The sequence below is a fragment of the Orcinus orca genome, chromosome 16 (genome assembly GCF_937001465.1).
Source record: "Orcinus orca chromosome 16, mOrcOrc1.1, whole genome shotgun sequence".
Taxonomy (NCBI): Eukaryota; Metazoa; Chordata; class Mammalia; order Artiodactyla; family Delphinidae; genus Orcinus; species Orcinus orca.
In genome coordinates, this window is record NC_064574.1 from 87760996 (window position 1) to 87788621 (window position 27626).

At 62.1% G+C, this 27626-nt stretch overlaps 2 protein-coding genes and 1 long non-coding RNA gene across 18 annotated transcripts in view; 2 read left to right on the top strand and 1 right to left on the bottom strand.

Moving 5' to 3' along the window:
- Positions 1–27626, bottom strand: part of SUN1 (Sad1 and UNC84 domain containing 1) — a 283061-nt gene that overhangs the window by 215702 nt on the left and 39733 nt on the right. The window lies entirely within an intron of this gene.
- PDGFA (platelet derived growth factor subunit A) lies at positions 5250–25949 on the top strand. 15 transcript variants are annotated; one of them, XR_004482876.2, is made up of 8 exons: positions 6262–6627; positions 8063–8159; positions 12828–12932; positions 16988–17175; positions 22662–22788; positions 23298–23366; positions 24780–24854; positions 25189–25949. XR_004482876.2 is itself a non-coding variant. In XM_049698753.1 (7 exons), the coding sequence occupies exons 1-6, from the start codon at positions 6565–6567 to the stop codon at positions 23351–23353; spliced, it is 636 nt and encodes a 211-aa protein (XP_049554710.1). In that variant the 5' UTR covers positions 6262–6564; the 3' UTR covers positions 23354–23366; positions 24780–25949. The 15 variants fall into 15 exon arrangements, 5 of the variants coding, with proteins under 5 accessions (XP_049554710.1, XP_004269041.1, XP_049554708.1 ...); XR_007471973.1 differs by lacking the exon at positions 23298–23366 and adding an exon at positions 5250–5411 and having other exon boundaries at positions 6498–6627; positions 22662–23223; positions 24780–25949; XR_007471974.1 differs by lacking the exon at positions 23298–23366 and adding an exon at positions 5432–5577 and having other exon boundaries at positions 6498–6627; positions 22662–23223; positions 24780–25949.
- LOC125961357 (uncharacterized) lies at positions 12941–16981 on the top strand. Of its 2 annotated transcripts, XR_007471984.1 has the most exons (8): positions 12941–13771; positions 14066–14163; positions 14360–14408; positions 14703–14800; positions 15144–15192; positions 15632–15729; positions 16073–16121; positions 16318–16981. It is a non-coding gene; the product is annotated as an uncharacterized LOC125961357 (long non-coding RNA). The 2 variants fall into 2 exon arrangements; XR_007471983.1 differs by lacking the exon at positions 12941–13771 and having other exon boundaries at positions 14129–14212; positions 14262–14457; positions 14752–14800.

Genomic DNA, 27626 nt, shown 5'->3' on the forward strand with positions numbered 1-27626 from the left:
GAATGCTCCATCCTGATCTTCTCATCACTGGCTCCTTTTCTTTCTTTCTTTCTTTTTTTTTTAAAATGAAATAGCTCTTTTTATTTATTTATTTTTAATTAAATAAAGCCCATTGTGGTGTGTGGGCTTCTCATTGCAGTGGCTTCTCTTGTTGCAGAGCATGGGCTCTAGGTGTGTGGGCTTCAGTAGTTGCGGTGTGTGGCCTCAGTAGTTGTGGCATGCAAGCTCTAGGGTGCGTGGGCTTCAGTAGTTGTGGCGCGCGGGCTTAGCTGCTCCGGGGCATGTGGGATCTTCCCGGACCAGGGCTTGAACCCACATCCCCTGCATTGGCAGGTGGATTCTTAACCACTGCGCCACCAGGGAAGCCCCGCACTGGCTCCTTTTCAAACAGGCCTTCCTGACAACCCCAGATTCCTGACCTGGAAGAGTGTACACTTACTTGTCACTTGTTTATTGCTCCCTGAAGAGACTGTGTGTTCCATGAGGGCATCGTGTTAGCGCTGCATCCCTGTGCCGCGCCCAGTGCCTGGCACAGAATATCTGTTGCGTGAACGAGTGAATATTTCCTCAAGTGGCCCTGTGAGTTGGCTGCTACCCAGAGGAGGCAGCTGAGGCTCCGAGGTGCTAAAGAGTTTGCTCAAGGTCATACGGCAGATGAGGCAACGGGGGTGGGCAGAGCAGACCCCCAGCTCTGCTGCTCTCCAGGTCCTTCAGGATTTTCAGGGCAGGACATGCGCCCCCCGCCCCCGCCGCCCCCTACACCCACACTCACCTGCTTAGCTCCACCAAGTAGATATGAGCTCCGGGTGTCTAGACCAGCCTTGTCCAGTAGAAACGTCATTAAAGCCACATACGGAATTTAAAATTTTCTAGTAAACACATTAAACAAAGGAAAAACAAACGGGTGAAATTAATTGCAATCATACAGTTTACTGAACTCAATATGTCAAAATCTTATCATTTTAACAGGTAATTAATGTCAAAATTATTGACGAGAGATTTTACGCTCTTCACTTTCACACCAAGTCCTGGACGCTGGGTGTGTTTTACACTAACAACAGCACATCACAGCTCAGACCGGCCATGTTTCAAATGCCCGATGGCCTTGCGTGGCTAGTGGCTCCTGTCCTGGACAGTCCAGATCTGGCGTCGGTTCCTGAAGCCCCCCCAGTGCTCCTTCCCTTAGGTCTTTATTCACAAAACAGCCACAAAACGACTGCGGGCTCATGTGCTATTTGAGACTCCATTGCTGTCTGTGTATTGAAAAAGGAAAATAAAAATGTCTAATAGAGAGTTAAAGTCAGCATTGAGAGTGCCCTCCTGGGCTGCTGGCTGCCTCATCTCCCTTTCTGGGGAGGCTGGACTGGAAAGGCCTGATCCCGAGCCGGGGCCTGGGGCGGCCTGAGATGACGACTTAATTAACACCCGCCCGGCACTTTTGATCTTCAAGGAGCGGTGCCCACTCAGCTGAGGCTGCTCCTGGATTAATTGCCCTGAACCAAGAAATCCTTGCCCAGAGATAAAGGGAAATGCGCTGTTTTGTCATTACAAATTGCTCTGAAATCTGCTCTGGCACCCGGCAGAGGCCTGGGTCTGAACGCCCCGCTGGCCCCCACCTGCACCACCCAGACGAAAGCAGCTGGGCAGCTGTGCCCTTGCCTCAGGGCACCGGGCCCTGCGCGTGTGCGCAAGGCTGCTGCCTTCGTGGGCAGGAGGCTCAATGGCGGGGGGCAGCCGGGCATGGTAAGGTTATCGGCCCCCACTTTTCAGATGAGAGAACAGACTCAAGGCAGTGCGGGGACAAACCACCCCAAGGCCAAGGTCAAGGGGCAGAGGGCAGCTAGAGCACCTTGGGACTGGGGATCAGGTGGACGTGGGCTCCAGTCCTGATGCCTTCACTGTCAGGTGGCCACATCATCCGGCATGCCTGTCTGAGAAGTGCAGGACAAGCCGGCCCGAGGGTCCCCTCTGGAGCACAGGAAGAGCCCGTCCAGAGCTGCCACGGCCCAGGAGCGACCGCCTCAGACAGCGTTCTGCGGCTGTGGGCAAATGCCTGACTTCCTGGTATCTGTCAAATGGGAGGTGGGGCAGCTCTCCACTCCCAGGGGTCACTCAGGGACCGAGGTGCCCAGTAGATATTAGTCATGACTCCCACTGTGAAAAAAATGATGAGAGCAATAATGGAGCGCCGACTGGTGCCAGGTCCCAGGCAGGCACTGCACAGGGCAGAGCGGGAGTGGGGTGAGGGGGGCTTGTAGGGTGAAATGCTGGCTGCGTACCACCAAGTGCTGGGCTGGCTGACAGGTCCTTACTGAAGCCCTCCGCCCACCACCTCTGAGGAACGGCCAAGGCCCTTCCCTCTCCTCCCAGGGTGCGGGGGCCATGGGCGGTGCCGGAGGGAACCCAGCGAGGGGCAGACGGCCAGACAGTTACCCCAGCTGCGCCGGGAGCCCCCCTTTGCGCCTATTCGGAGCACCTGACTCACCTTAATTATAGGTCCGCGGCACGTCGGGGCGCGCCGGGGACGCCCGAGATAGTCCGGAAGCACAGGCTCCGGGGGCGACCGGACATCCCGGGCAGCCAGGTGCGCCTTCACCGCCCACCGGCACCTCCCCACCCCGACCCGCGGAGCTCCCCGCAGCGCCCCCTTCTTCCGCCAGGGGCCCTCTGGCTGGCCTGCGGGCGCCCGCAGCCTGCCCGGGTCACGTGTCCCGGGTGTGGGGTCCGAATTGTGTGTGTGTGTGGGGGGGGGCGGGGGCGGGGAGGGGGGCGCACGCGTGGGGGGGGCGCACGCGGGGCGGGGAACTGGCCGGGGGTCTGAGCCGGCCTCCCGCCCTGGGCGGGGATGCCCCGCGGAGCCTGCAGCGCCGCGCCCACGCGCTCAGCACAGCCGCCCACGCCTCCTCCGACTCCAATGTATATTTAGCATCTTTATCAAATGTTTGCAGTGAACCGTGCGAACCGCCTAATAGCGGCTGGAAGTGAAACTCGATTCCCGGACAGAAAGGAGCATGTGACCGCGCCTGAGCTGCAAGGATCGCCGACAGGGGCAGGTGCTGGAGCCCCCACGCGCCCGGCCTCCGGAGTGAGGTCCCCTCTCCCGCCGAGCATCCGAAACCGCCTTCCCACTTAGCCCCCTTCTCCAGAGATGAGGACGCCAGAGTCTGAAACGGGGAGGGGTGTCGGGGAGAGGTGCCAGGGCTGGGGAGTCCACGCGTGCGTGGGTTCTCATCCAAGTTGGTGACCTCTTGGTCAAGACAGTCCAAGGTCTAGGAAACAGCTTCTAGGGATCTATTTCTGCCAGTTTCTTCCGAGGACCCGGGGGGAGGGTGGGGCGGGCTGGGTTGGGGGTCCCTGTCCCACCTCAGGGCAGGCCTTGGTGCGCCAACGCGCGTCGTGCCCCGAGTCTCCCCCCAAAACGGCTGTCGCGCGGCTGCACAAGTTTGTGCCACCCTCGCGCAGCCGCTGTTGTCGTGGTCGCTATGACGACGCGCCGCGGTTTTATTTTTAATAGCGGCCAGCGATTAGAAGGATGCCTGCGCCGCCCCCCCGCAGATCTCCAGTCCCGGTGGTGGATGCACCCAGGCCTGCCCCTCTCCCCGCCTAGCTTTGGTTGGAGCTCCCGTAGAAGGCGCCCCCCACCCCCGTTTCCGCGTTCCCAGATCTCCTCCCCTCCGCCCCAAACTCGAACTGAGAGCCCCTGAATTGCCAGGCCGGGATGGGGCACAGAGGGAATCACCCTTCGAGGTTTGCTCAAAGGTGGCGGGACACCCAGGAACCAGCGAGCCTCTGTACAGAGGTTAGAGCCGGAAGGGCCCCTGCCCCCACCCCCCCTGCAATACAAGGTGACCTTTCCTCTTTCATTCCCACACCCACTATCAAACCGAGTCCTTTCACCCCAAAGAAGTGTCCTCGGGTCCCCTCTGCCTGCGAGGAATCCGAGGCTCAACCAGACGTGCTGCAGTCAGCAATCAGGATGAGTGAGCCACGGAGGGCTCTGCTTGGGGTGCAGCCTGAGTCCTGGCAGTGTGCTTTTGGCGGCCGTCCAGAAACCGTCCAGTGGTCTCCCTCCGAAGCAATGGAGGTCCACCTGGGTGGACAAGGGCTGGCTCTAACGCGCTTTTAAACGGTTCCAAGGTTTCCCTAGTTCTGCCTCGGTCATCCTTCATCCTGACCCCTGAAAGCGCGCTTGACGGGGGAGGTCGCAGGTGGGGCTACGGTAGACGAGGCAGGTGCGTTGGGGGGCTGCAGGTGTGTGGAGGCCAGTGGAAGAGCGCTGGTAGCCCCGGCCCACTGGGAATCGCAGGAGGGGCCCACCCCTCCCCCCAGGAATTTGGGGGAAGGCGAGCGCCCCCCAAGCGCCCACTGGACTCCGCCTTTGAAATGCCAGAGCCGGCCGAGCCGAGGATGAAAGACCGCCTGCGGGGCTGAGCCTTTACTGCCTTTGGCGGGAGGGCGGCCGCGGCGGGCAAGGGCCTAATCCACAGGATGGGGGCGTCGGGGTGGAGGGCTAGGGCAGGCGGAATTCTCCTTTGGTCGCCCACCGCTCCGCAGTCTCCTCGCCTCTAACGGCCTCGCCGTCTAGGTTCGGGGTCGCTTGGCACGTCACCCCTCTAGGCGATACCGGGGCTCGTCCGCCCCCTCGAGGGACCCGCCGCCGGGGTGCGATCCCGCCAGGTCTAGGCAGGCGGAATCTACCCAGCCCGGCGCATCGCCCTTTGGTGGCGGAGGAGCCGTCCGGCCCAGTTCAGGCCTCGGCCTCCCTCGCGTCTCTCCCCCGCATCGCTCTGTGCGGCGCCGCGGCCGGAGGTGGCGCTCTGTGCGCCCAGCGGATCCCGGCGCGGGAGGCTCAGACTCCCGGGTGCCTCATGAGCGGCTCTTTTCTTTTCCTTGCCTTCCAACCCCTCGAGTTCCCGGCTCAGGCCACCGCCCGGCTTTCCACGAGGCAGCAGGGACTTGGAGAATGAGGGGTCCCAGGGTGGGGACGAGGCACGCTGCAGCCCCCTCCTCCGACCTGGGCGCTCTCCCCTCGTGGACTGTGGGTGGAGGCTCCACAGTCAGACGCCCCAGTCATCGGATTCTGGGCGGGGGCGCGTGGCAGCCGCCAGGTGAGTGCCCCAGACGCACCCCTAAACCCGCCCCACCTCTCACCAGAGACTCACTCCCCCTCCTTTTATGGAGAGGGGGAGGCAGGGGCCCATGATCCAAACCGTGGAAAGAAGCCGGAGCGCCGGGGCGGGGGGCGGGAGGCGGGGGCCGGCTCGCTTTTGCCCTTTTTGGCGTAGCAGTTTTGGGCGCTGCCCTCTGCCGCCGCTGGGGCCCGAGAGAGGCGAGGCGGCGACGGCGGCACTTCTGCGGCGGCCTCCTCCCCTCCCCGTCCGGTGCTGCAGGATTGCAGCTGGCACTGGAGGGTGGGCAAGCTCGAGGGAGGGGGTGCGCGGGGAGCCCCGGCGGCTGTGCTCGGGGCCGGGAGCGGGGCCTTCATGGATTTTACTGCCTGCGTGAGCGCGTGTGTGCTCACTGCGGCGGCGGCGGCCGGGCCCTGCCCGGCCCGTGCGGCCCCCGCACGCTTCCGAGGTGCGGGTCGCGGGCCCGGAATCCGGGGGAGGCGAGGGGGAGGGGGCGGGGGAGGGGCGCGGCGGCGGCGGCGCTATAACCCCCTCCCCGCCGCCGGCCGGCTCCACACGCGCGCCCTGCGGAGCCCGCACAACTCCGGCGAGCCGGGCCTGCCCGCGCCCCTCCTCCTCTCCTGCCGCCGCCGGCGGCGGCGGCGGCGGCGGCGGCGGCTCGGCCCTGCGCCCGCCCTCAGGCCCGCGCGGCGAGGCCCCGGGCGGGCGGCGGCTGCCAGGCGGAGCGGCCGCGGGCTCTGCCCGGCTCGGGCCGGCGGAGGGCGGAGCGCGGCGCCGGAGCCGAGGGCGCGCCGCTGAGGGGCGCACGCAGGCCGCTGGGCCGCGCCGTGCTGGGCCGTGCCGTGCCCGGCCGGGAGGCGGCGGCTAGAGGAGGCCGGAGGCGAGCGCGGGGCCGGCGGCGGGCGCGCAGGGCCGCCCGCAGCCCGCAGGGAGAGCGCGAGCCCGCGCCGGGCCTGGCCGGGTGTCCAGACAGGTGATGGGTGGTGCGGCGGCAGCGGCTCCAGCCTCGCTCCGGGGTCCCTTTCGGGGCTGACGCCCGCAAATATGCAGAATTACCGGCCTGGTCGCTCCTAGAGCCAGCGCCGGGGAGCGAGCGCGGCGGCGGCCAGCACCGGGAACGCACCAAGGAAGAGGCCCAGCCCCCGCCCTCCGCCCCTTCCGTCCCCACCCCCTACCCGGCGGCCCAGGAGGCTCCCGGCGCGGCGGGCGCGGCGAGCGCGCACTCCCTGCTCCTCCTCCTCGGTGGCGCTGCCTGCCTCTCCGCACTCGCTGCTCGCGCCTGGCGCGCTCCGTCGGCTCCCTGCTCTCCGCGCCACCCTCCTCCGGGCCGCGCTCCCTGAGGGATGGTACTGAATCTCGCCGCCACAGGAGCCCGGCTGGAGCGCCCGCCCCGCGGCCTCGCCACCCCGCCGAGCCGCCAGCGCCTCGGGACGCGATGAGGACCTGGGCTTGTTTGCTGCTCCTCGGCTGCGGATACCTCGCCAGTGCCCTGGCCGAGGTGGGTGCCACCCCCGCGCCCCGTCCTCTCTCCGACTCCCCCTGCGCACGCCCCCTGCGGCCGCTCGCGGGCCGAGGAGCCCGGGCTCTGGGGCTCTGCAGAGCGCATTTTGATTTCTGCTAGCGTGGTCGATTTTTAAATTTTCCCAACTGGGTTCTATTTTCTGCCATGCCTAAGTGTGTCTGGTGAGTTTCCAGCGTGTTGCGTCGCTCTGCCGTGAAGGGACGGAGTGGCGGCTGGGTGGACGAGTGGGGAGAAACTTCGGGGGGCGCGGGCTCCTTTCCGAGGAGGGAAATCCGGGGCGCGGCGGACAATGCAGCATCGGGGTGCGGGGAGCGCGGAAGGGGGTGTGTGTGTGAGCCAGCGGAGTCAGGGAAGGTAGAAGAGCCGCCGACAAACAGGTAGGGGCGGTTGCGGCGGGAGCCCCCGGCAGGCAGGGTGGGCAGCGCGGAGCCGCAGACCCAGGTTCCCGGTCCCCATGCCCGGAGGGGCGGCTGGGCCAGCGCAGTCCCGCCCGCCCGGGGCCTGCTTACAGGTGGCTGAGCGAGGCGAGCCGGGGCCGGGCCAGGCGCCCTCGCCCTCCCACCGCCCGCGTCCCCACCCTCAGCCCCCAATCTCGAATTCCGAATCCCCGGGAGCTCTGCTGTGATGAATGACTTTCTACGCCCCGTCGTGGGAACTTAGTGCTTGAGACCCCCCAGCTACCCGCGACTCGCTTTAAAAAGCAGGAAGGAGCGGGGTTGGCGGGGGGTGGGGTGGGGGGGTGGGGAGGCCGAGTGGTGGGGGTGGTCTGGGCTGGGACCCGGAGCTGTGAGAGGTAGATATTAACCCTTAAGTTCCCTGGCAGCCCCTCCCAGCCGCGGCTGGATTTGGGGCGTCTTAGTCGGCGCTAGGGCCGCGGCTGGGCCGGAGCCCGGGGTGGGGCGAGTGTGTGTGTGTGTGTGTGTGCGTGCGCGTGTGTGCTGACGAGAGACCCTCTCCCCCGCAGGTTCGGCCCGGGATTCTGGGTGTGAAATTTAAGCCCCAGGGTGGATTAAAGTGTTAGGGCTGCCGTGACTTTCGTCGCCCATCCGTGACGCATTTCAACTTGATCTTCCTAGATGTTGATTTCACTGTTAGATCAGCAACTCCCTGGGCCCCTCTCTGCCCCAGACCTCTTGTAACCGACACCCCGGGGCGGAGGGGCCGAGTGGTTTTTTTTTTTTTTTTAATTTAATGGTGGGGAGCGCTTTCTTTTTGCAAGGGCAGACATGGCTGGGGACGGAGAAATGGGGGTCTCACCCAGCCCCACCCCGGCCTCAGGCTCCAGGGCCCGGGCTGGGGGTCGGGCGGCCTGCGTGCGAGGCGCCCGCGCGCGCTGGGGCGGGGCAACCTCGGTCCGGGGACCAGGCGCTCTGGGCGGCCCGGGGCGCTGACCGTGTTGCTCTGCTTGCAGGAAGCCGAGATCCCCCGCGAGGTCATTGAGAGGCTGGCGCACAGTCAGATACACAGCATCCGGGACCTCCAGCGACTCCTGGAGATAGACTCCGTAGGTAAATCGCGCCCCTTCCCTCGGCGCGCTGGGAGGGCGCGGGCGGCGGGCAGGCGGGCAGGCGGTATGTGCGCCCCGCGCCGCCTCCCGCGTCCGGGCCGGGCCAGGCGCCGAGCAGGAGCGCACCGAAAGGTCAGAATCCAATCCCGGGCCATAAAAGCCCAGGCGGATGAGTCAGGAGTTTCTCTTCCAATCACCACTTTCTCCCGGCGGCGGCCGAGGGCTGCTCGCTCGCCCAGGGATTGTTTTTGCACTTAAGGAAAATGCCCAGTGTGTCACAGAAAGTTCAGCCGCATAGAGGGCGCCGGCGCCCCGGCCAGGTGTGCGGCCCAGGCCCCGGGCGCCGGTCGGGTAGGCGTGCACCGGTGCCCCCCGGCTGGGCCCCTCTGTCATCCCCGCGAACTTGCCCCGCTCCTGACGTGGGGCTGGGCCTTTGTGGTTGTAGGAGGCCCTTGTCTTTCTGTTTTCATGAGCCAATAAAAAGGCGCGCCTTGGACACATCTGCTGTTTGGGGACTATTTTGGGGCTCCCCCACAGGCTCTGGAGCTGAGCCACTTTAGAAAACAGTTTCTTCGACAAGAGGACCCTGAAGCTCCTTTGAGTGGCAGTGGCAGGGTACTGGCCTCAGGTGGGCAAAGGTGGTGAGGGGCCCAGGTTGGCTGGGCCGGGAGCCCGATGATGTTGGGTGGTTGCGCTTGGGTGTGGACCAGAGGGAGGCCCTTCCTAGAGGACAAGGATTCTGGCCCACGTTTTTGTGGCAGGAGCTCCAGTGTGAGTTAGCTGGGGAGATGCTCAAATCGGAGAGCTTACTGTTGACGGGATTAAAAGAGTTCCCCAATGAACTTGTCAGATGGAGCCGCTGAAGCCAGTAGGAGTCGGTTGGAAGAATTTTACGTGAAATGAAGATTTTTCTCTCACTGCAAACTACTCTGAAAAAGGGGGGCGGCGGGGGAATTAAGTAAAATCACATGGTCTAGTCGTTTGGAAATTTGTACCTAATTATGGTGGTGGAGAGGCCTGAACTATTTTCATTTCATGCCAAAACCATTTTCCAGCGAGGGCGACGGTTTCTGTAGTTTCTTGACCCAGGAAATCCTTTGGGTGATCCTTATCAGGAAGAGGGTAGAATTTCACTTGGAGATCAGAGTTGGGCCAGGGGGGGATTTTGATCTGGCCCCTTGATGTGTAACCCTGGGGGGAAGGATTTGGCTTTGGTGAGCCGAGGAGAACACTTGCCTGCGTTCTGCTGCTCGCTGATAGACTGGGGAAAGTGGGGAGACTGGCTCCCGGAGAGGTTTTTTTCTGGCTGGCAGAAGAGAGGCCTGGGAAAGGCTGGGCCTCCTTGCAGGACCAGCTTTGGGTTGCCATTGGGAAATGGGCCATTCACTTTCTGCTGGGACCATTCTTATTCTGGTCTCCGCAGCCCCGCCTCTCCCCCACCCCCCACCCATGAATGCTTTTAGCATTGCAGCTCTGGGGTCACGCTGATAGCGTTCTTGACCTGGGGGCTTCTGGGTCCACCGCCTCCTTGGAGGGTCCAAACAGAAAACGTAAGGGTGCACCAGCCGGTTTTCCGGGCTGGCTTCAAATTGCCCCCTTATAAAAGCCCCCGGGAGCCCGGCTCCCTCCTGCCCCAGGGGGTGGAGAGAGTGGATCACCTCCCCCCCACCCCCCACCCCCGCCCCGTCAGAAGATCTGGGGTCTGAGAGTGGGACTCCTAGTGCCTGGGAAACGTCGGGGGTGAGAACACTGGAGGGGCCTCAGGGTCTCCCTTGCTCAGCAGCCATGCCGCTCTGGGGCCCTTTGTGATGCACACCCCAAAGCGGGTCTCCTCCATCCTGGTCAGCCCCCCTTCACAGATACGGAAGCTCTGACCTGAGCTGTTTGCTTCTGTAGCTTGTTTTGGGGGGTTGGCGGGGGGTGTCTCTTCCCCGACTTCTGTTTCCGTTCAACGTGAAGAGTAGAAACGGAGCTGGCTGCTAGGAAAGAAAGGTTGCAAACAGCTGTGGGGTCATTTCTTGGAGGATTAAGCTGCCCTCCAGGCCCAGCACTCCCCACCAGGTCCGGTCAGAGGCCGGTCTGGGGTCAGTGAGGAGGGGGCTGGGTGCGGAGGAGACCCGTTGTTCTGGGTGTCCTTACTCTTCTTTGAAACTGTGAAGGGGGCTCTTCCAGGCTGATGCCCAGGAAGCAGGAAAGAGGCTCCTTTAACAGAGTGGCTCCTCCCAAGTGGGCTGGGCTGTGTGATTGGCAGGTGGGGCGTGGCCTCCTCCCTGTAGCCGGACCTTGTTCCCATTATACAGGTGAGGAGCTGCGCTGGAGGCCCCGAGGCGGTGGATTCCTGTGCCAGCGCCTGCGAGTTGCAAGCGTGCACGAGGACCGGGCAGTTGGTTTTTCACGTGTGGCCTTTGGGTGGAGAGACCAGCATGTGGTCTTCTAATGGCCAGTAGCGGGAAGTTTGTGGCCTGTGTGTCGGGTGTGCTGAGAGCAGGCCATTCAGCGGAGCTGTGGCGGGAGCTGGGAGCTTTGTTCTCTGAGCAGCCTGGCCCAGCGCCCGTGGTCATTGAGTAACCGATACATAAATATCCCGTCTCGGCCATTAACGCTCCTCCAGGACTGATGGCTGGAGGACGGCTCCCCATCCTTTGGACGTGTGTGCATAACAGGCAAAAGGGAAAGCCGTTGATTAACTGTTCTGAGAGCAGTTTTAGGGCATGATTCACGCGTGGGCTTCTCTTGGGAGTCCCCACTAGTTGCATCTCGACCTGCGTAAATCAGAGGGCTGCCTCCGCGTCAGCGGGTCCGAGCTGGGCTTCCAGACCACCCATCTCGATGGGGCAGTGGCTGAGCTTGTCTGACCGGGAGCTCTTTCTACTCCTGACTGAGATCGAGTCCCTGGTTCAGGTTTCAGGACAGTCGATGGACTGGGAGGAGGCTGTGTCTTCTCTGCTCATTTTGGGGGGCGAGAGGCCTGGGCGGAAGGCGGTCTGGGTCTGGCCACGGGCCCCTGGGGTCTCCTGCTGGCCGCTGGCCTTGCTTGTCCTTCCGCGTCTCAGGCCTCAGTTTCCTCCGCGGTGAAGAAGCGGCACACCTACTGCACACGGGGCGCCTTGACATCCCAGCAGGCGGCTGTCGCCTGGCTAGAGTGAGGCGCGGGGGTGCAGCCCGGGTTGCTGCCGTTCCATTTTCTCTTAGAAGCTCAGGATGGACCAGCTGCTTCTGGGTTTGGCTATGGCAAGATGGCCACCACCAGGACATGACTCATAATGTCACTTTTTCATGAAAAAATGTTTCTTGTAACAGTTGGTTGATGGGAAATTCTTACTGCATGAGTAGTTCTGTTCTGATCTTATTTTGGGTCTCAAAAAAAATTAGTGGCAGTGGAACATTGAGTCATTTTGAGGGAAGAGCTGGGTTCTCCTGGACGCCGGCATTCAAGGCAGGCATGTCTTCTGCATTCCCACCGCGTTTGCCCCGTTTGTGCTCCGTTTCCGATGAGTGCAGGTTCCAGACTTGTGGGTGTGTGGACAGTCACCAAGGCCTAGGTGGGCCGGGCACCGAGGAGTGGGCCTCTGGTCTGAGCTGGTGGCTAGGATACCACTGGAGCTTCTTGGGGTGGGGGGGTGGCAAGAGGGGGAATCTTTGTGCAGCTGCTGACTAGTGGGGTGCACCTTCTCGGGACCTGTTGCCCCTGGGTATCTATGGGGGAGGCAGTGACAGAAAGGAGAAGTGGGACGATCCCCCAGTGGGTCTGGAGGCCAGGGTGGGGAGGTCAAGTGGGACCCACTTCATCCAGGTGCAGGTGCTGTCCTTGGGCTGGGTCAGGCCAGATGGCAGGTGGCAGGACTGTGTCTCTTGCACCCCCTTTCTGGGGGCCTTGGGGACAGAGAGGGTGGTGGTGTGCGTACCGAGGGGACTGTGGCCAGTCTGGGGGACTAGGCCCAGCTGTGACCTTGGCTCTGAGGCCGCTGCTCTGCAGGCCTTAGATACTTGGATGGCAAAGCACTTTCCTTCCTGAAAGCTGTGTCCCCCCGACAGGCACCCAGACTCCTGACTCCCCACTCCCGGTTCTCGTGTCCTCCTCCTCCTCGCAGTGGGCTAAGTTCAGGGACCAGTGGGGTCTGGCTGAGGCCCAGTCTGGCCTTGCTTCCGACGCCCCTCGACGGCCAGGATGCTCATCGAGGGTTGGTTTAAGTGAGGGCAGTGGGGGAGGAGACACGTGCAGTGCACAAGTCGCGGCAGCAGCCCCTGCTGGTCCTCGGTCCAGCCCGCTGTCCAGCCCGCTGTCCAAGGTCCCCTGTCCAGCTGGCAGCAGCAGGCCTGTCGGCTCTGGTCTCCTGGGCAGGGAGGGCTGGCCTCGGGTGCCTCCTTACCTGGTTCAGCCCTCACCTGCGCTTCCTTGAGGAGGAGCCGTGGGGCAGGCCGGCTGCAGCCCCTTCCCCACTGGCCTGCGGCTTCGGCTTCGTGGTGACGTGTGTCGGGGACCTCGTGTCAGCTGCGTGGGGCTGGGTGGGACGTTGCTGGCAGTTGGGAGTCTCATCCTGTGCACATCTTGAAGCCCCCTTGTGGGTGTGGAGGGACCCCGTCTGGTTTGGGGAGGGACGTGCTGCTGGACAGACCCTGGGTGCGCAGGTGTGGGCGGCCGGTCGCTAGCTCCTGTTTCTACCTGCAGGGGCCGAGGAGCCTCTGGAGACCAGCCTGAGAGCCCACGGGGGCCATGGCACCAAGCATGCGCTGGAGAAGCGGCCTGTGCCCATTCGGAGGAAAAGGAGCATCGGTGAGCCCCAGGACTGCTGGGCCGGTGGGGGGCTGCGGGAGGGGCTCTGGGGCCTGCCCTCTCCCCCATTCCCCCAACCGTGGCCTCGGGGGATCCGTCCCTTCTCTTCTCTGTAAGACAAAGGCACAGCCTGCTCAGGGTCCCGTGCGCGTCCCTCCTCCCTGCTCATTGCTGCAGGCCTGGCCTGGGCCGAGAGTTTCCAGGAGGGGGGAGCCGTCATAAATTCCTGAAGTGCCCGGTCTTGTTGGGGCCTGCGCTGCAGACAGCCTCGCTGGAAGACGGGTCGTGTTTAATTTCCAGCTCGTAACGTGCAGCACACTGTGCTCCCAGCTGCGCCGCAGAGCAGTGGGTACAGCCGTGCTGGGCCTGGTGGGCCCTTCCCAGGGCCCCAAGCCCACTCAGACCTGGCCCCCCGGCCCCCATGCAGGGTTTGTTCCCTCTCGCAGAGCAACCCCGGGTCTGCCTGGTCCCTTTAGGAGTGATTAGCTGGTGGGGGTCTCCTGGGGCCTCAGGCTCAGCCTTGAGGGAAGATCTTGCCCCAGGGGCGCAGCTGGAGGGCATGTGACCACCGACTCCCTTGCCACCTGTGGGTCCCGACTGCTGCCCATCCCCCGTGTGACCTTGGGCATGTGACTCCCTCTGTCCGAGCTTTATTTCCTCCAAGAATATGGATTTTATAGCTTTTACTTCTGGGCGTGGTGTGTGGGTAAATGATCCCTAGCTGAGGCCAGCGGGCCCTCCCCGGGTGGCGTTTGCCGTTGTGAACGTGTGTTCCCATCTCCGAGGCCAGGTGCTCTGCTAGGGCTGTTGTGAACGTGTGTTCCCAGCTCCACGGCCAGGTGCTCTGCTAGGGCTGTTGTGAACGTGTGTTCCCAGCTCCACGGCCAGGTGCTCTGCTAGGGCTGTTGTGAACGTGTGTTCCCATCTCCACGGCCAGGTGCTCCGGTAGGGCTGTTGTGAACGTGTGTTCCCATCTCCACGGCCAGGTGCTCTGCTAGGGCTGTTGTGAACGTGTGTTCCCATCTCCAAGGCCAGGTGCTCTGGTAGGGCTGTTGTGAACGTGTATTTCCATCTCCAAGGCCAGGTGCTCTGGTAGGGCTGTTGTGAACGTGTATTTCCATCTCCAAGGCCAGGTGCTCTGGTAGGGCTGTTGTGAACGTGTGTTCCCATCTCCACGGCCAGGTGCTCTGCTAGGGCTGTTGTGAACGTGTATTCCCATCTCCACGGCCAGGTGCTCTGCTAGGGCTGTTGTGAACGTGTGTTCCCATCTCCGAGGCCAGGTGCTCTGCTAGGGCTGTTGTGAACGTGTATTCCCAGCTCCAAGGCCAGGTGCTCTGCTAGGGCTGTTGTGAACGTGTGTTCCCAGCTCCACGGCCAGGTGCTCTGGTAGGGCTGTTGTGAACGTGTATTCCCATCTCCACGGCCAGGTGCTCTGGTAGGGCTGTTGTGAACGTGTGTTCCCATCTCCACGGCCAGGTGCTCCGGTAGGGCTGTTGTGAACGTGTGTTCCCTTCTCCAAGGCCAGGTGCTCTGCTAGGGCTGTTGTGAACGTGTATTCCCAGCTCCACGGCCAGGTGCTCTGCTAGGGCTGTTGTGAACGTGTATTCCCAGCTCCACGGCCAGGTGCTCTGGTAGGACTGTTGTGAACGTGTATTCCCAGCTCCACGGCCAGGTGCTCTGCTAGGGCTGTTGTGAACGTGTATTCCCAGCTCCACGGCCAGGTGCTCTGGTAGGACTGTTGTGAACGTGTGTTCCCAGCTCCATGGCCAGGTGCTCTGCTAGGGCTGTTGTGAACGTGTGTTCCCATCTCCGAGGCCAGGTGCTCTGGTAGGGCTGTTGTGAACGTGTATTCCCAGCTCCACGGCCAGGTGCTCTGGTAGGGCTGTTGTGAACGTGTATTCCCAGCTCCATGGCCAGGTGCTCTGCTAGGGCTGTTGTGAACATGTGTTCCCATCTCCGAGGCCAGGTGCTCTGCTAGGGCTGTTTTGAACGTGTGTTCCCATCTCCGAGGCCAGGTGCTCTGCTAGGGCTGTTGTGAACGTGTGTTCCCATCTCCGAGGCCAGGTGCTCCGGTAGGTCTGTTGTGAACGTGTATTCCCAGCTCCACGGCCAGGTGCTCTGCTAGGGCTGTTGTGAACGTGTATTCCCAGCTCCACGGCCAGGTGCTCTGGTAGGACTGTTGTGAACGTGTATTCCCAGCTCCACGGCCAGGTGCTCTGGTAGGGCCGTTGTGAACGTGTATTCCCATCTCCAAGGCCAGGTGCTCTGGTAGGGCCGTTGTGAACGTGTGTTCCCATCTCCAAGGCCAGGTGCTCTGGTAGGGCCGTTGTGAACGTGTGTTCCCAGCTCCACGGCCAGGTGCTCTGCTAGGGCCGTTGTGAACGTGTGTTCCCATCTCCACGGCCAGGTGCTCTGCTAGGGCCGTTGTGAACGTGTGTTCCCATCTCCAAGGCCAGGTGCTCTGCTAGGGCTGTTGTGAACGTGTGTTCCTAGCTCCACGGCCAGGTGCTCTGCTAGGGCTGTTGTGAACGTGTGTTCCTAGCTCCACGGCCAGGTGCTCTGCTAGGGCTGTTGTGAACGTGTGTTCCCATCTCCAAGGCCAGGTGCTCTGGTAGGGCTGTTGTGAATGTGTTCCCAGCTCCACGGCCAGGTGCTCTGCTAGGGCTGTTGTGAACGTGTGTTCCCAGCTCCGAGGCCAGGTGCTCTGCTAGGGCTGTTGTGAACGTGTGTTCCCTTCTCCACGGCCAGGTGCTCTGCTAGGGCTGTTGTGAACGTGTGTTCCCAGCTCCACGGCCAGGTGCTCTGCTAGGGCTGTTGTGAATGTGTGTTCCCAGCTCCACGGCCAGGTGCTCTGGTAGGGCTGTTGTGAACGTGTATTCCCAGCTCCACGGCCAGGTGCTCTGCTAGGGCTGTTGTGAACGTGTGTTCCCAGCTCCGAGGCCAGGTGCTCTGGTAGGGCTGTTGTGAACGTGTGTTCCCATCTCTACGGCCAGGTGCTCTGGTAGGGCTGTTGTGAATGTGTGTTCCCATCTCCAAGGCCAGGTGCTCTGGTAGGGCTGTTGTGAACGTGTGTTCCCAGCTCCACGGCCAGGTGCTCTGCTAGGGCTGTTGTGAACGTGTGTTCCCAGCTCCGAGGCCAGGTGCTCTGCTAGGGCTGTTGTGAACGTGTGTTCCCTTCTCCACGGCCAGGTGCTCTGCTAGGGCTGTTGTGAACGTGTGTTCCCTTCTCCACGGCCAGGTGCTCTGCTAGGGCTGTTGTGAATGTGTGTTCCCAGCTCCACGGCCAGGTGCTCTGGTAGGGCTGTTGTGAACGTGTGTTCCCAGCTCCACGACCAGGTGCTCTGCTAGGGCTGTTGTGAACGTGTGTTCCCAAATCCACGGCCAGGTGCTCTGCTCGGGCTGCAGGATCCTCGATGGGTGCCTGTTCTGCTGCAGATGAAAGGGGTGCCTGTGAGCAGAGCTAGGGCTAGACTGAAGGTCCCTGTCCCTGGCTCCACCTCTGGCCCTGCCTGGCTGGACTCCCCAGGCCCCTGTAGCCGGTGGGCGCTGAGTGGAGCCCCTTCCCCCACTGGGTCGGCCAGACCCCCAGCACCCAGCCCTCTTGATTTGGTGGCTTGTCCCTAGAGGCCACTGAGGATGCACATGCAGGAGGAGGGGGCCCTCAGGAGGTGGGGGCATCTGAGACACCACCCCCCCCCGCCCCCCTGCCCCCTGGCACTGGGGTGAAGGCGGCTGTCCCTGCTCTGTGCTGGCTGCAGGGGTTGTGTGAGCCCCCGGGGTGTTGGGGGATTTTCAGCCCTCCGCCCCCAGGGTGGGCTCCCCACAGCCCCCTTCCCCAGGGTCTCCCCTCCTGGCCCTCAAGCCCCTGCTCATCTCTGGGCCAGTCAGGTGCACCCGTTGGGGGCTGGGGTCTTTCTGCCTCTGCTGGACCGGGGGCTGTGTGACAGGCCCTGTTGGAGGAAGCTGTGGGCCATGGGGATGCTCCTGCCTGGGCCCCTGGGAGCTGCTGCAGCCCTGGGGCTTCCAGAACATTCACCGGGCTCTTGCCTCTGCAGAGGAAGCCATCCCCGCAGTCTGCAAGACCAGGACGGTCATTTATGAGATACCTCGGAGCCAGGTGGACCCCACGTCTGCCAACTTTCTGATCTGGCCCCCGTGCGTGGAGGTGAAGCGCTGTACCGGCTGCTGCAACACCAGCAGTGTCAAGTGCCAACCGTCCCGCGTCCACCACCGGAGTGTCAAGGTGAGCTCGGCGTGCCCCGGCCCCAGGGGTAGCCCCACCCAGCCGGGCGGCCGGCATGCTGCTGAGCCGGAGGACGCTCCCGTTTCTCTGACAGGCACGCCGAGGCCGGGGGTGGAGCTGGGGCTTGGGTCATGGTCGGTCACGCGAAGCAAGTTTGGATCTCGTGTCGCAGTTGTTTGCCTCACTAACGGGTCTCGCGAGGTGTCCGGCGACTTAGCTGGGAGCTGCCTGACGTCTCCTCCAGGCCCTGGAGAGGCCTCACGAGCACTTCAGTGGGGGCTATGGTGCACGGCAAGGGGCTGGTGGGCCCCTCAGGGCCTCACCCTGCTGGAGACAGGAAGGGAGCGCTGGGGTGGGACCTGGTGGGGGGGGAGGCTGGGGGTCGGGTGGGCTCAGGCGAGGGGCCAGGCGCTCTGCCTGCCATGCTGGACCTCCGTCCCCGTCTGAAATCTGGGAGGGCGCCCCCGTTCCACTGGACGTGTGTGTCAGTGGAGTGCTAGCCAGAAGGGTCCTTCTGGGGGTGCTGAGGTGCTGGGGGTCAGGCCGCACCCCTGTTGCGGGGGGTGTACTCTTACTTGGAGACCCACAGGCCCCATGGCTTGGGTTGGATGTCCTCGCCGCCCTCCTGGGGCCCCTGGGAGCCAGCACATGGCCAGTGCTTGCCATGAAGCCCTCTCCCAGGCAGGGGGCTGGCTGTGATGACCTCTGAGGGCAGCACCGGGGGCATGCACAGAGGTCAGGCTCACGTGACATGTCCAGGAGCTCCTCCGCTGAGTCCTGGGGAAGATTCTGCTTCCTCGGGTCACTGGGCAGCCAGACTGGGGCCTGGCTTTTGGCCCGGTGGCTGGAAGCCTTTCCCGGCCTTGGCCTGCTCCCCTCCGGCTGCACTTGCCTCTCGTGTGGAATGGGTCTGAGGCGCTGGGGCTCAGGCTCTGGGGCTGTGGAACCCCCATGGGGGCAGCTGGCCTTGCTATTTGGAGGCAGGGTTCCCTGCTTCTGGGCGTCAGTCTTTCTCTTTTCCAAAGGGCAGGTTGGAGGGAGGCTTCCAGACTGTCTCCTGGCTTCTCCGAAGTGTGGCTGAGGCTGGAGAATTCTGGGGGGATTCCTGTCTAGAGGAGGGGCTGCCCCCCCCCCGCCGGAAGCTGGGTCTGGGTGGGTCATGATCCCACGTGACCCTGGGGGCGTGGACTTGGCACCTTCCACGAGGAGCAGCCCCGCCCCCTCTCAGCTGGGCCTCCAGTGGCAGGGGGTCCATCTTTCCCGGAAGGAGGCCTTCGCTTGTGGGGTGCAGTAGAATTCATTTCTCCACTAGGAATGATTTCAGATCCCCTGTGAGTCAGTGAGTCTAGGCCTGTCAAGCCGGCCGCTGGCCCCCGAGTGAGGTGCGGGGTTAAGGACCCTGTAGCCGGCACGTGAGAAGCACTTTAGACTTGTAACTGGGACTTCACTTGACCTTGGGGACTTGGTCCTCTGCGTGCTTTGGGTGTTGAGTAAGCAAATTCCGCGCCTGCTGCCCCACGGTCTCAGGCAGACGCTCCCCTTGGGGCTGAGTTGCCCCTGGAGTGCTTGCCTGGGGCGCCGGCTTCCGCCTCAGGGCTCCAGACTCGGGCGGTAGGGCCCCCAGCCCAGCACTGCATCCCCACTGCCCCCGCTGATTCCTCTTCCTCAGTTAAAGGAGGAAACTGAGGTCTAACCGCCCTGCCTGTGGGGTCTCTGCCGCCAGCCCGGCCAGCCCGCCTCTGCTTCCTTGGGTCTGGGGGTCCTCGCTTGTGGCGTGTTGGAGGGGTCTTATGAGCCCCAAGAAGCTGGGTAACTGAGGTCTTTCTCTCTTGGGCATGGGGGTGGGGTGCCCAAGATTAGATTGTCCTGCAGGTGGGCTTTGGGGCCTGTCCTTAGGGCATGAGACAGGGGCTTGGAGGCACAGGGGAGCGGGAAGGGAGTGGGGCTCTCTGCTCGGGGGCTCCAGCCTTTGGGGATCCCCCAGTGCTCCCACCCCGGCTTCCCGCAGTGTGAGGACCAGGGCGTGTCTGGTCCTGGGATGGGCATTAACCCCGCCTCTCTGCCCTGGTCCACCCTGAGGGCGGGTAGGTGTGCAGAGCTCCTCGGGGATCCTAGCGGCACAGTGGGTGAGGATGGGTGGTCCACCTCCGCTTGGGCACAGGCCCGAGGCTCCCCCATGGGCCTCCGTCTGCCCAGAGGGCTCAGTCCTGCAGCCAGGGGCCAGGCAGCCTGGCTCCACGTCGGAGGCCCTGCCCCCCTCAGACCCGGTCCCCTTCCTCCGTCTCCTTCTTCAGGGAAGGCATCCCCTCCCTGCCCACCCATCCGAAGGTTGGCAGGAAAACATCCAGCCCCAGATACTGGGGGTTCTGGCAGAGAGGAGACAGAGGCCAGTGGGAACAGGAGGCCCCTTGTGGGGGCTGGCCTGGCCCCCCAGCCTGTCCAGGAGCCCTTCCTGTTCCGTTCGGGGTTGAGGCCGAGCAGGGAGGGGGCCCCTGGGAACCCCAGGCTGGGTGCGGTGTGATGGCTCCTGGGGGTCGGTAGGGATGACGCCCTCCGGGTCGTGCACGGTCAGAGGCGCCCCTTATTGGAGGGAGATAACGGTGAGGTCGGGAGTGGTTGCCCTCCTGAGGCCCAGGTGGCTGAACGGCGCAAGGTGTCCTCAGCTGAAGGCAGCCCCCAGGCCCTGGGTCAGGACACGCCCCCCAGCTCCCCACCGCGACCTCCGTGAGGCTTTTTGTGCCCACAGCTTGCTGGCGGCCTTGGCCCTCCAGGGCCTGCCCTCGGGGTGGCATCTGGAGCGGGCCCCGGCACGCCTGCAGACCCTCCAGCGTTGCCAGATGGGCAGGGGTCCCGGGGGCCGACTTCCCTGCCCTCTGCTCAGCGTGGTCAGCGCTTGGGGTCTTCCCCGCAGTGCAGACCCCGGGCCGGGCTGGCAGTGGCTCGGGGTGAAGGAGCAGCTCTGAGCAGCCATGTCCCCACCTGCGGGCGGGCCTCCAGCCTCTCACACGGTGGAGGTGTCGGGCTCCATTTGCTTTCAGGGCAGCCCGTGGGCCAGGCCTCCAGAAGCCTGGACCCAGCTCTGTGGTCATGCCCAGGGTGGTCGTCTGCAGCTCTGCTTTGCTAGACCTCAGGCTTCTGGAAAGTGGGTCTGGTGTGTCCACCTGGGATGTCCAGTAATGGGTCTCTGCACCCAGTATTGGACTGGGGGGTCGCTTTGGGTGGGAGGTCCCAGCTGGGGCCCCATTAGCCATTGCTGTTTGGGGAGCTAGTTTGGGGCTTTGGGGGGAAAGCAGTGGCAGTGGCAGTGAGTCTCAGGTAAAGGGCCCCAGAGTCCCTCCCCTCTGGTGGGTAGGGATGCCCTACCCTTGCCCGCGGGGAGCCCTAGCGGTCAGGGAGGCCAGCGCCTTGGAAGGTGGGCGTGCTTCTAGGCCCTGGAGCTGGGCCGCTTTCTCTGTGCCATTGTAGCCCCTAAGCCGGGCCTGGAGGAGGGCCACCGCCGGTGAGCCAGGTCGAGGTCTGTCGGCCGCGACCCCAGAGCCCTCACCCGGTAGACTCAGGGTGTCCCCCCGGCTAAGCAGTGAGCCCAGGGCCTCTGCCGGTTCCAAGTCAGGCCTCCTTCTGGGGAAACAAGCCGTGTTCGTGCTGCCCCAGTTTCCCCGTCTGTAAAGCGAGCCGCTGCTGTACCCTCTCAGGGTAGGCCGGCACGTGGGGTTCAGCAGATACTGGTGTTTATTCTGGGTGGCACTCTGATAATCTGGGGGGTCCCCTGCAGGGCGTGGCTCTCCCTGGCCCTCCTGGGGGCGTCCTGCCTCATAGCAGCCCAGCTTGGGGGGCCAGTGAGCGGCAGGAACTCAAGGCCCTGCTTGGAAGGGTGACGGCATTGTTGGATGGCGTCTCCTGTGGGTCTGCTCCGGGAACGTGCGGGTGGGGTGTTCGTGACACAGCAGCTCCGTGGTGGGGAATCTGAATGTCAGGTTTTTCAGGTGCAGCCCAGGCTCCCAAGACAAACAGCGGGAAGGAGGGGGGATGTGGGGCCCCAGTAGGCTCCAGTATGGGTCTGGGGCCCGAGGCAGTGGGATGGGGTCCCAAGGGTGTCAGCGTCTTGATCTGTGGCCTTGGCTATTGTGCAGGACGCTTTTGAGAATTTAATGCTCACAGCGTGTTCTTGGGGGAGAAAATGTAGCCATTTCCTGGCCAGACAGAGGTGCCTGACCGGCCTGGAACCCTTGCACGCCCAGAAGCAGGTGCCACCGAAAAATCCTGTTTGTTTTTCTTTGATAAGAAAAATAAGATTTTTCTCTAAAGACTTGAGCAGCTGGTGTCATGTGCCCTTCACCAAGGGGCCCACGGGGGACAGCGCCGCTGGACCGTGCAGGGGTCCCATGGCCGGTCTGTCTGGTGGGTGGCAAGCCCGCCCCCATGCCTGGGGCCCTGGGTCCTCGTACCTTCCCCGTAGAGGAAACCGGGGAGGTGCCCAGAAGGTGTAGCCACGTGGCCATGCCGGGCCTGGACGGGGGTCCCCCATCTTCTGGCCTCCAGGTCCTTTGTGAAGGACTGTCCCTGGGCTGGGGGCTTCTGCTCGTGGCCCGGGGTCCCGTTCACGTTGGCCAGCTCTGGACCACGAGCCAGGCTCCCCCGGGGCCTCCACGTGCCCAGGGTGAATGCTGGGTGGGCTCTGCTCCCTTCCTGCCTGTCTCCCCGGGAGAACAGCGAGGGGTGGAGTGGGTGTCCCTGAGGGCCATCCCGGGAACTGGGACCCGGGCAGGCTGCAGGGCTGGGCCCGGCCCCACGTCAGGTGGCCGAGGGGTTCTCGTCTGGAGTCTATGGCAGGCCAGAATGTGCGTCCAGACCGACAGCCTCCCTGTGAGCCCCGAGGGCTGCGTGCTCCTCCGCGGGCCTCGGGGGGACAGGAGGGAGGGCGACACCCGAGCCGCAGACCACGAGCAGTAGCCCTGCTCCTCAGCTGCTGATAGGCAAGTACACGTTGTCCCAGAGGTCCCTACGTGGCCGCAAACACCTTCCTTCACCCAGGGCTCCCACCTTGAGTGCATCCCTTCGGGCCTTCTCCTGGCGTGTATGAGCCCTTTAGGTTTATTTTAAGTTAAAATAGGACCAGGGACTTCCCTGGTGGTCCAGTAGCCAAGACTGTAGGCTCCCAATGCAGGGGGCCTGGGTTCGATCCCTGGTCAGGGAACTAGATCCCACGTGCCGCAACTAAGAGTTCACATGCTGCAACTAAAAGATCCTGCGTGCTGTAGCTAAGACGCGGGCGCAGCCAAATAAATAAATAAATATTAAACAAAACGTGGGACCAAACCGCAAATGCCGCACCACAGCTCGCTGTTTCCTCCCCGAAAACCCTGCTTTTCCCACTGGGAGGAGCCCAGAGGTCAGCAGTCGGGCTGCTCGCACCCCGGGTGGGGCCCGGCACCTCCCCACCCCCAGGGCTGCGTGCGCTTGTCCATAGCAGGCCGCTGTCTCGGCAGGTGGCCAAGGTGGAGTACGTCAGGAAGAAGCCAAAGTTAAAAGAGGTGCAGGTGCGGCTGGAGGAGCACCTGGAATGCACGTGCGCGAGCGCCAGCCCGAGCCCCGGCCACCGGGAAGAGGAGGCGGGTAAGGGGCGCCGTCCTGCTGCTGCAGCGGAGGGTCCGGAGCCTGGCTTCTGTGGCCGCGTCCGGCGGGCTCGGTGGGTGGGTGGGTGGGTGGGGGAGGCAGGATCGGGGGCTGTAGCCAAGGCCCGTTTACTAAGCTGCCCTTGTGGCCTGGGACCTGCTGGGGAGGGAGGGAGGTCTGGCCACTGTGCGGGTCCAGTCACCCGCCCAGCTGGTGGGGGGAGCGGGTGAGATGCGGCCGAGGAAGGGCCCTGTCCCCGGCGGGTGGTGGGCGCTGGCCGCGGCGTTGCCAGTCAGGGTCCTGGCCTCCCCCGGGGCAGACTTTGCCCAGAGCAGCCCGGCGTCGTGACCGCCGTGTTGGGCCAGCTTGAGGGGACCAGGAAGTGTCTCCGTGCCAGCGCCATCGAGTTGTTTTACAGAAAGACAAACACCCCAGGTATTTACGGCTTCAGTTTCCACCCCACAGCCCTCCTTTAGGCCCTCTCACCCTCCCTGCCCTTCTGTCAACAGGAAGGCGTAGGGAGTCAGGTAAAAAACGGAAAAGAAAAAGGTTAAAACCCACCTAACGCGGTCCACCAGGTAGGAGCCGGCCGCCGGCCATGCCGCAGTCCTGGGGTGGGAGGCGCAGCGACTGATCACTCGGCGAATCACCCCGAAGGCGAGGACGCGCCCTGATTGGCCTTGATCCGTCCGCGAGCTTCTGCTGTCTGGCTGGGCTGCGGGTCTCCGCATTCCCATCCCCAACCCCTCCCCTCCCGCTGCTCGGGACACCTGGCCCATGGCTCCCTCCTGCTCCGGGGCCCCTGCTCTGGCTTTGGTCCTTGTTGATTGGGGAGGCAAAGGCATCACACAAGCGGAGTGATCTGGGTTCCCTGAGCAGCAGTGGGGTAGCTCTGACGTTTACTCGCTGGGATCACCTCGGACAGGTTACCCACCTCCTTTGACAGATGAAAAAACTGAGGCTTAGAGGGATTACAGATGAAGATTGTTGAAGGCTGAGTAGATCCTGTCTGAAAATGCTTTGTAAACGTACAGGGCTGTTGGCTACTGTGTTGGCAGTTGTGTTTGGCTGCTAATAACATGCCAGAAACAAGGGTTGAGATAAGGTAGGGAGACCAGAGCATGTATGGCAGTCTCAGGGACCCACTTCTTTCCAGGACTAGTGGTGTCCATCCTCAGAGTTGCCTCATGGCCCGAGATGGCTGCCAAAGCTCCAGAAATCACGTTACACTCCAGGCCTGGAAGAAAGATTATGGTGGGGACTGGGGACAATGGTGAAAGGACCCAGTGACTTTTGCTTTGATCTCATTGGCCACCCCTCTGCTGTAAGGGGGCCTGGGAAAGGTGGTCTTTCAGAGGGGCTTCCCAGGAGAAAGTGGCTGTGGGCAACCACGGAGGAGGCAGTTTTAAGCCTTCCTGGTCCTTCGTGTTGGCCTGTCTGGCTCTGCAGAGCCTGGTCCTTGCTTATGGGCATGTGGGAGCCCATGGCATCCAAAACAAATAGTTGTGAGAGGAATTCTTGGAGACAGGTGCCCGGGAGCCCAGGCTCCAGCTGAGTGATGTGTGACTGCAGAACGCTGCCAGGTCAGGAGTTTCTGAGGCCCGTAGGTCACGTTCGTTCAGGAGGGTCCTCTGGGGAGGAAAGGTCCACGTGGACAGATCTTGAAGCAGCCCCAAAACGACTGCTCAGCCTTGGCTTTTGGGTCCCCAGGGTGTGGTGCAGGGGCTGGTTTTATACCTGCCTGTGCTGCCAAGTTTATGACCACTGGGCTTAGCCTCCATGGGCTAGCTGATGATTGATACCCCAAAGGGAGGGGCAGGCGTCCCTGCCTCCCTGCTAGCGTTCAGGCTGTGGGCATGTGGTGGTACAAGTGTTGGGATGAGCAACAGACAGGCGACGTAGGGTGGGGAAGAGCTGCTCTTAGCTCAGCTCAGTGTAGCTCTGCCTGGTCACAGAGACCCCTCTGTCTTGCTGGTGGCATCCATCCTCAGGGTTGCCTCATGGCCCAAGATGGCTGCAGGATCTCCAGAAATCACATCAAGCTGTAGGCTGGAAGAAAGAAGAAGGTGAGGAGACAGGCATAAGAACCTTTCTGGGCCTCAGTTTTCCCTATCTGTACAATGGGAGAATGGGGTTTGCTATGAAGCTGTGTACTGTGAGATCCCAAGAGCCTAGTCCCAGTTCTGGTCAGGATGTTACAGAAAGGGTAATGAAGCATATTTGATTTGAAAATTTTAATAAAAGCTCTGAATCCTACGACTTGCCACGAGGCGTGTGTGTGTGTGTGTGCGCGCGTGTGCACACACCCCTGATCGGCTTAAATGTTTCACACAATCGACGTCACTCAGCGGTGTGTGTGCTCGTGGCCTCTCAGCGTCTGTCTCTCCCCTCTGCCTGCAGATGTGAGGTGAGGATCAGCCAGCAGCCCTTTTCCGGGACACGGATGTACATGGCGTGTTACATTCCTGAACCTACTATGTACGGTGCTTATTGCCAGCGTGGTCTTTGTTCTCCTCCGTGAAAACTGTCTCCATGCACACTCTGGAGAACAAAGAGACAGTATACGTTGTTTATGTGACATCAAAGCAAGTATTGTAGCACTCGGTGAAACAATAAGAAGCTTCCTTGTCAAAAAAAAGAGAGCAAACAAAACCACGGAACATGACAAACAAAACTCCCTCACAAAAATATCTAAACATTTGCCGGAATGGAGGGACGCCCCGAGGGATGGAAGTGACAGACGTCTCGGCAGACTGGATCTCTTTCCAGGGTGGTCACAGGTGCTTTGGCCAAGGACACAGAGCCTGCTTTCTGAAGGCTGCGATCGGATGCCGCCGGGCTCTGCAGGGGCACGCAGGAGCCAGGAATGTCTCGGAAACCACATCTCCTTGCTGTAGTGTTTAAGTCTATACAGAAACCTTCCTGAGAGCCTTAAGTGGATTTTTTTTTACACCATAAAGTGATTATTAAGCTTTCCTTTCTACTCTTTGCCTAGCTTTTTTTTTTTTTTTTTTAATTATCTCTTGGATGACATTTACACCGATAACACCAGGCTGCAGTAACAGTCAGGACGGTGGGACGGTACCTTTCCTAGCAGGATGCAAACAAATGAGATGTATTAAAATAAACATGGTATACCCACCTATGCATCATTTCCTAAATGTTTCTGCCTTCACGTGTTTCTTCCTTGCCCCATTTTACTCACTTTTTAATTTAAGCCATTTCGAGAGAACTGCGTGAACCAATCACATGCCGTCCCCAGGCCTCTTGCCCTGAGTCCCTCCCACCTGCTGCGGCCAGGCCTGGGGATGTGGCTTTCCGGAGTGGCTGCCCAGGGTTGCTCCCTGCTGCTGCCGCTGGTGTTTGGACAGAACCTAAACTCTTTATTTTTCGTAAGATGTTACGCTTTACGTGTATTCAACAGAAATTATGTGTGTGTGTTGTTTTTTTGATTTTGTTTTTTTGTAAAGGTGAAGTTTGTATTTTTGTCTAATATTACCAGTTTTATATACCTGAGAGCCTGCCATGTTTTTTTTTGAACCAAAAGGAAAAAAAAAACCCACCAACAAAATGCATACATGTGAAAAGCATTTGTGGCCACGTTTTTCTAGTTGCGTAGCCGAGTCCATGCCCTGTCTGTCACGTGGCCCATGGCCCGTGGCCCGGGTGCTGGAGCTCCCGGGTGATGACTGGGAGATGACAGTGTCCTGGGCTGGCCGGTGATCCCAGGCCTGCCCGTGGGATTCCAGAAGCTATGGGAACCGGCCAAAGGAGCTGTCCTGCTGGCGCACGTGGCCTCACGGAGGCGGAGCCGTGCATCCCCTCAGACGCCGAGTGGACGAGGAAGACCTGACCCCACAGAGCGCGTTGACCGCGGTGTCTGCGCGTGTACCAGTGGACACGGTCAGCCTTACGTCGCCCGCGGCCTACTGCTCCTGTCCTCATTGCCTCAGGGCTCCTGAGACCGTCAGGATCCCTTTGTTGCCGTGGGATCATCTCTGGTGATAGTGTCCCCGGGGTTCAGCTGTTCATGGAGATTCTGTAAAGGAGCGTCTTCAGCGCATCTGCAGGGTGTGGTCTCGGCTGCAGCGTGACGCCTTTCAGCGAGAGCGCGTGGGGGTGGGGGTGGGCGCAGGTGGCGTGGCCCCGGCCCCCCACAGGGGAGCGCCCCCTGTGCAGGTGCTGTGAGGGGTGCCCGCTGCCTCCAGCCCCGTGGCTGGCGCCCTGGGGCTGCGCCGTGCTCGACGCTGTGCTGCGGATACGTGTCTGATGCTAGATGTATAAACGTGATCTGTGTATTTACGTCCCGTGAGATGCTGAGAACACTGCTCAGTTTTTCTTTCTTTGTGCAAAGCCATCTGATGAATGGTCTGTCCATTAAAGCGATGGCGCAGAAAGGCCTGGTGTGCTTTTGGGGAGGAGGAATGTCCCAGAAGGGGAGGAGGGCCTTGGCGGTGGTGCTGGAGGATGTTGGTGGGGGGGCTGTCACTGTGTCACACAGAACGGAGGGTCTCGGGCCAGCTCCCCATTCCCAGATGATGGCAGAAGGCCCTGCGGCCTCAGCTCTGGTGGCTGCCTGGCGCCCGTCCAGTCCGAGGACTCCTGAGGGCCCCAGGCGAGCCTACCTGCGCCCCATCAACCACTGAGGGGTTCAGGTGGCCCCCTCGGCTGGTTCGGCTCCCTTGTCCCATGTGTGTGTGGGTGGAATTCCACTGGAAGCACTAGATAGTGGGGAGGAGAGATTCCCCTAAGGAATCGGGGCGCCATTCAAAGATGTGGCTATACAGTGGGGTGCTGGGTGGAGCCTTAACCTGGGCCCCAAAGCAGAGCCCAAGAAG